The 7,045-nt window shown below is 33.5% G+C and overlaps 1 protein-coding gene across 1 annotated transcript; it reads left to right on the top strand.

Annotated features, from left to right (window-relative positions):
- The first annotated feature begins 1,701 nt into the window (after positions 1-1,701).
- LOC110039188 (probable receptor-like protein kinase At5g24010) lies at positions 1,702-3,178 on the top strand. Its single transcript, XM_020744172.1, is given in 2 exon segments — positions 1,702-2,499; positions 2,502-3,178. Coding segments are annotated over 2 exon segments (1,080 nt in total). The 5' UTR covers positions 1,702-1,829; the 3' UTR covers positions 2,912-3,178.
- Positions 3,179-7,045: the final 3,867 nt, after the last annotated feature.

The raw sequence follows: 7,045 nt of genomic DNA, 5'->3' as shown, positions 1-7,045 counted from the left end.
CCTGACATTCTAAATACCATACAATTTAAAAAAAATTGAACTTCAATTTTATAAAATTTAAAGTTCAACCATAAGATGGATTGGAGTAACAACTAGGTTTTTTAGTATCTAATGCTCCCTACTTTTTGTTTGTTGGCGTCTGGCAATAAATGTGCTAGTTTGAGACAATCCCCTTTACAGCTCTAAATAAAAATCTTAATATATATCATTGTAATCCACAAAAAATGCTAACCACTCTTTAATCAAAATTTAATGAAATATCTTTTCCTAAGATTATATTAACTAAATAGATCTGTCTGCTAAGAAATATGAGACCCCCAAAATTAAAATAAATTATGTTCTCTTAGGGCAGTGAAAAAACTTCTTGTTCACAACTTCACAGAGTTGTGAACAATGACTTTGAAGTTGAATCCATTACAGGGTAGTATTTTCATACCTTAGATATACTATTCCTTGATGTCATATTCAATTAGAAGTGAGAAAATTTAAAAATTCAATGAGTGTTCCCCACAATGCAAACATGGTTTTAGTAGGTTCAAAATCTAAACCTAAAATAGTTTCAATTTGATAAATATAAAACAAATCCAAAACCTATCATAAATACCATGTTTAGATAGAATTTTTTCTCTCATTTACTCTAAGGTTAGCAATGTATATGACTAGGGCTGAAAATGAACTGAACTGAGTCGAGTAGGGTTGTGTTCAAACTTGAGCTTATTTATAAAATTTCAGCTCGATTACAATCGAGCTTTGTGTCTATGTTCAAACTTAAATACTATTTGATTTGGTTCTTGGTCATTTCATATAATGATAATTGAGTATTATCAAGCATATTAATGAGTAAATTATCGAGCTACTTAATTTATATCCAAATAATCTTTATTTAATATGACTTATTAAACGCAATAATGAGTAGTATGGTTGAACTATTTATTTTCTAAGCAAATGGGCTTTATCGAGCTTATAAATGAATTACTTATTGAACTTACTAATACAAATGAGCTTTTACATGAATGAACTATTAAATGCATAACTAATAGAAACATATAAATACATTAAAACAATGAACTAAATAAACAACTTTTTTATCTTATTATATGTACTACAATTTAAAATTTAATTTAATTTAACTTAAATGAATCTTAAAGTAAGTTTTAATTGGACTTATTGACAAACTTAAATTAAGCGCTAACCCATTCTATTCATATGCACTAAAGCTATTTAACTTGAACTTTAAAAGAAATTGTTTATTGAGCTTCTTAATCAATTTATTCGTGGGCTTTAAATGATTATGTTGGTCAATATAAATGAATAAAAAAAAGGTGGTGGAGATATTCAAATATGTTGATTTAAAGATCTTGAATTTACAGAAGTGTTTTAATTCATTCAATTAATTAATTAAAAGAACATGAAATGCTCCTATCAAATTAAATAATGAGCAACTAGTTAAATATATCCATTTGCAGCTGTAATTGTGAGCTTTCGGACATGAATTTTTTCACCCTTTCTTTTATAGAGCGATTATTACGTGTAGAGAGGGCTGCACGCAATAATTAGACATTAGTTGTATGCATTTTACTGCTAAGCGAGTAAAACCACTTGGTGAGTGGGCCAGCACTGTTGATGCTCTTGGTGGGCCATCCAATCCCTTTCCCACCCTCGCTGGACCCACTAAGCACAAGTAACGCGTATTCCCCACCATCTAGACACTCCCGAAGCTGACAGCTTCTCCATTTTCCCTTCATCTTCTTCTAACCCGCGTTCATTCATCTTCTCGGGCGCATTCATTCATTTTCAACATCCTATACTTCCTTCTAATCACAATTCTTATGGCCAATCGACGAAACCCTAGACATCTTCACCTCAATATCATCTTCCAATTACTCGCCCTCCTCTCCCACTCTTCTGCTCTCTTCTCTCCTCCCGACAACCACCTCATCTCATGTGGCTCCCTTACCCCCACCACCCTCGATGACCACCGCATCTTCCTGCCCGATGCCAGTTGTCTCATCTCCGATAATCCAATCTCTATCTCCGCAGATGCTAACCCCCCTCTCCAATCCCACACATACGCTTCTCTTTACAAATCAGCTAGGGTTTTCACGTCTCCTTCCTCTTACGAGTTCCACATCAGCAACAAGGGCACACATATCGTCCGCCTTCATTTCTATCCCTTCTCCACCCACAGCCACGACCTTGCCTCTGCTCATTTCCATGTCGTGGCCTCTGGCTTCGTTTTGCTCAGCAATTTTACCGCTTCTTCCGACTCTCCGATGAAGGAGTTCATCTTGAAAGCAGACGCGGAAAAGCTCGTGATCTTCTTCGTGCCAGTGGATTCGTCCTCATTTGCGTTTGTGAACGCCATCGAAGTCATCTCTGCGCCAGCAGACCTTGTAGAAGATAGGGCAAGATTGGTTCAAGCTGACAAAGTTCTGAGTTTTGATGGGTTATCGAAACTGGCGATGGAAATCCTGTTTCGGATCAATGTTGGGGGTCCGCATATGAAAATTTTGATATCTCCTCTGCAACTGTTCAAGTTTTGGCTTCTCCTTACTATGTGGACTTTGTTGCTGATGTGGGCATTTCAGACTTTTTGTTTGTCAGCATTGGCCCTTCCAGGTTCGTTGGTCATTCGAGGGTTGATGGGTTGCTGAATGGACTGGAAATTATGAAACTTAATAACACCGTTGGAAGCTTGGACGGTGTGCTTCCATTTGCTTTGGTTTTACATAGTTCACGAGGTGGCTTTAGCACAGCTATCCGTTCGCTTATTTGTTGGTCTGCTTTTGTCATGTTGTCGGCTGTTGGGTTTATGTTAATATTGAGAAGGAGGGCTGAGTCAAGAAACCGCATTGCATGGTCTCCTTTGCCGATGGATGTTAAAATTGCAAAAGGAGGCCAATTTGCATGAGGAGAAGTCATCTTCTGCCTAAGGTTTCTCTTAGGGCCTAATAGGTCAGAGTTTGGCTAGTTGATCTGTTGGTTTTGTAAGTTCCTGATAAATATCTACTTTTGTGATCTAGAAGAGTGGACTTTGTGAAAGCTAAATGCTCTTTGTAGGATGGTAAAGTCACGTTTAGCTTAGGGTGTGCCCGCACACCCCACCTAATTTTAGATTTCTGCCACTTGCTATTTCTTTTAAAGCATATATTGATGGAAGCTATTGATTTTGTGTTTTGAATATAACTAGCAGTTTGCTGTTTAGTATTCACTTGTGGATTTAATTGAATTCATTGAGTGGTCAATTTCATACATTTGGATTTATCTGTACGATTGTTGAAGGTTAGCATTTTTGTGCTAATGCTTCCATTTTTAAGTACCCAAAAATTTAATCTTAGCAAACAAACCATTAAACTTAAGATTGCATAAACGCCTTTATTTGTCAACGTGAAAAACATTATCTTTTGTTGGAGTAACATGTACTTGTGCTTTATTCTTTGATATGGCTTAGGATAGGTGTTTTAGACTGCTTCTCTTGAGGGCTTAGGAAGTGTTTGGACGAAAATATTTAGTATAAAGTAGTAAAAGGAATGCAAGAGTTTTGACGCACTTTTATTAATAAATGCAAGGTAAATTGCTAGTGTATTTGAAATACCTTAAATGTGAATTTTCCATGCAAAATAAACTCACTCAAGTTGGACTGTTTTATTTCTGTTAGTTCATGTTCTTTCTTCTGAAAACCAATTCACTGGCACTGAGCAGTGTTTTGCTTCTCACCTTTATTCTGAGATCACCGAGTTCTCTCCTTGCTACACATCTTCTTGGTGTCCTAATCCTCTCCTCAAAGCTCATCGTCATGACTAACTCATGCAATCATGTTTGATCAAATTCGATGACTATAACATAATCTGTAGAAACGTGTTTAATATTATTGAATAACTTTGTGCATGAAGTATATTATAATATTGATTGCTGAGAATTGTGTGATCTGCTGTTAGACCAGGAGATAGGAACCACCATCTACTGCCTTTATCCAGTGCTTGATCGGATTGCTGTTATGTTCACAACCACATTTATTCCTCACATATACTCTATTCTATTTGACAAAATTCGATGACTATAACATAATCTGTACAAACTTGTTTGATATTATTGAATAACTTTGTGCATGAAGTATAATATTATTAAAACTAAAATATAATTTTATTCTCAAACATTATTTTCATAAACATTCAATAAAAAAAAAAAACTTCACATGATTAATTATGAAAAGTACACCACTAGCTTACCATGCAAAATTCATTGGTTATTGCAACTAGCTTTTTGTGCTATTCATATTTGTTTATTTTGAATGAGTTATAATTTCTTAACTTTATGAACTCATGATCTTATATTTGTTTTTGATTCATGAAGCTATTGTTCTCCATTTGGATTTATGTTTTGTGGATGGTGGTTACTACCACTCTTGATATATTTTTTTGATGCTATTTTACTTAATATTCTTTGACATTACTAATTTGTTATTGATTAATGGTCCTAATATTCTTTGACATTACTTCTACCACTCCCCGTGGATCATGGATATTAGAGCCTTATTATTTTTTAGTTTGCAAAGAAAAAACTTTTTGGTTGATACTTATGAAGTTAGAAGCTTTATATTAATATAAAGAGTTAGGGGGTAATCTTCCAATTTTATTTGAGTGATATACCTGAATATGAACGTTGCACACATCCGAACTGGTTAAATATTTTTCCTACTTTTATTTTACAGGCAGCCAAACAATTCTTAGGCAATTTCCATATATTATATTTATTGTACCATGCATTTTTCAAAATACATCATTCAACAACCCCTTAAAGATGTAAATTCGAATTGATTATTTCTTATATGCGAAGTTGTCGTGAATGGTAATTCTTCACCTGATTGTTGGAAATTATTTTACTTTCTTGTATGTTAAAGAATTATTCTGTTTTGCTTAGGTAGGCTATTTTTTCATCTTCTGTACCTGCGATAAAATTTGAAAGGTGCAGACTTGCATAAGATTTGTTGTGTGATTAAGTGGGGCCATCATTGATCCTAAATATTTCATTTTGAGGGAACTAAGAAGTTTAGAAATCTGATAACTTGATTATAAAGGAACTACATCTGATAACTTCTTATATGCTCTTTATGTAAGGATTTTAATAAAATGGATTTTAACAATATACTCTCTATTTTCTTATATTTCTTATATACTCTTGTAAATCCAATGTGTTAAAATCCATTGTGTTAAAATCAATTTTAACACAATGTGATAACTTCTTATAGACTCTTTATGTAATGGATTATAAAGGAACTATGATACAATTATAAACATTTCTCGCCATTTTTAATCTAATTAGATACTTACATGAAATTTAAATTTAAATTCTGGAAAATTGTTAAAATCCATTGTGTTAGTTAAGAATGGCGAGAAATGTTTATACTAAAGGTCATGTAGGCCCGGGTGTGAAAGATATTGGAATCAATAAAAATTAACAAGGATAGAGTTTGATTCGTTTATGAAATAGTTTATGCTTGTTGGGTGGGTGTTTTCCTAACCAGCCCAAGTGGCAGAGAAAAGCAAAGTGGAATGGGAAGAGGAAAGCCAGCTTTGTTTTTGAATCTAATGCAATTGAGTTGCCTTGCCTTGGACGACTTGCTAGAGTGAGAGGTTTGAGTAACGCTAACTTGTTTGAATACTAGAGAGAGAGAGAGAGAGAGAGAGAGAAATGAGTTTGCAAAGGAGAGTTATTTTATATTTTAACTTGAATTTACCTTTCTAATTGGCTTCTATTGCTATAAAGATAGGAACCAGTTCATGTTTATCTACAATACTGAGTAATACCTTGATTTTAATTTTTTTTCTATTCAAAGTTTGGATAGGCACACTTGAGAACAGCTAACTACATTGTGTTCTTAAAAGTTGTCTGCGAATTTAGAATAAGGAGGAAATTTTTTGGAGAAAATAAATGTTAGTTTTGTTTATTATGTCTATCTAGCTTATTGTCTTTTTAATTTTTCATTTTTTGCTCTTTCATATTCAAATTTCAATTGCAATTTGAGGCTCTTGGATCTCGACACCCTCTAAGTTTAGGCCGTTTACTCTTGTAAATGAGCAATTTTCTTCTTCCTTGTTCATTAGTTTTTATTTTTACTTTTTTTTTTTACTCGCAATCATAGGCTACTGGTAGGCTAGGACAGTTCTTGTACATTTATTGTGGATCATCTTGTGTTATTTATCAAGGAGCCTTTGACCCTTGTTGAGATCCTCTAATCTAATGGTTTTTTCAATTTCCCTTGAATGTCGAACAATGGATTCACCAATTTTATATTTTTTTTTTTCTAATTTTATTTTGAATTCCCTAAATGTGGAATAAATATTTTATAGCATACACCTAGTGATAGAACTTCTCTAGCTACTTCACCAACAAAATCTCCGGGAAAACAAATCTAAGAGCACATTGCCCCAATGGCGTTATAAATATTACTCTTTCAAGTCCAATTTAGTAAATAGGATTTTTGATGTTTGATAATGAATCGACCCTCGTTTTTAGCCAAATTCATAGAACATTGTCATTGTCAGTCCTAAGCCCAGATGTGAAAAGTGGAGGATTGTGTTAGGTAGTCGACAACCAGTGTAAAATTTGTGAAAAAAATCATGATCCTTTTGATCATTGTGTAAGCCCTAATTTAAAATAGCGTAATAAGGCTGGATTTCAGTTACTTGTGGTGAAAAAGTTCTTCCCAGCTTTCTCACAAGGATGGTATAAGATCTATCTTTGTCACTCATTTTATTTCAATATCTTCTTCTCTTGTAGTGGTGCTGATCTTTTCTTCTTCTTCCTTTTTTGGCCGATTCTTTTTATGTAATTTTGAATAATCCTTGATCTTATGTTTGGGCTTTTTGTTGTAACAATAGGGTATTTTGTTGTCTAATTGTTTGGCTTAATCCTTTTGTCATATTTCTTTGAACATTATAGGCTTGGATTTCTTTTCAATAAAAAAGTTAATGTTTTTTTTATAATGGTCTAATTGGGATAGTTTTTTTTTCATAAATTTTGTTTATAGATAGCTACCACCCTT

Source organism: Phalaenopsis equestris, unplaced genomic scaffold, assembly GCF_001263595.1.
Source record: "Phalaenopsis equestris unplaced genomic scaffold, ASM126359v1 Scaffold235640, whole genome shotgun sequence".
Lineage (NCBI taxonomy): Eukaryota > Viridiplantae > Streptophyta > Magnoliopsida > Asparagales > Orchidaceae > Phalaenopsis > Phalaenopsis equestris.
The sequence above is the reverse complement of the archived record's forward strand: the minus strand, read 5'-3'. Positions and strand labels throughout refer to the sequence as shown.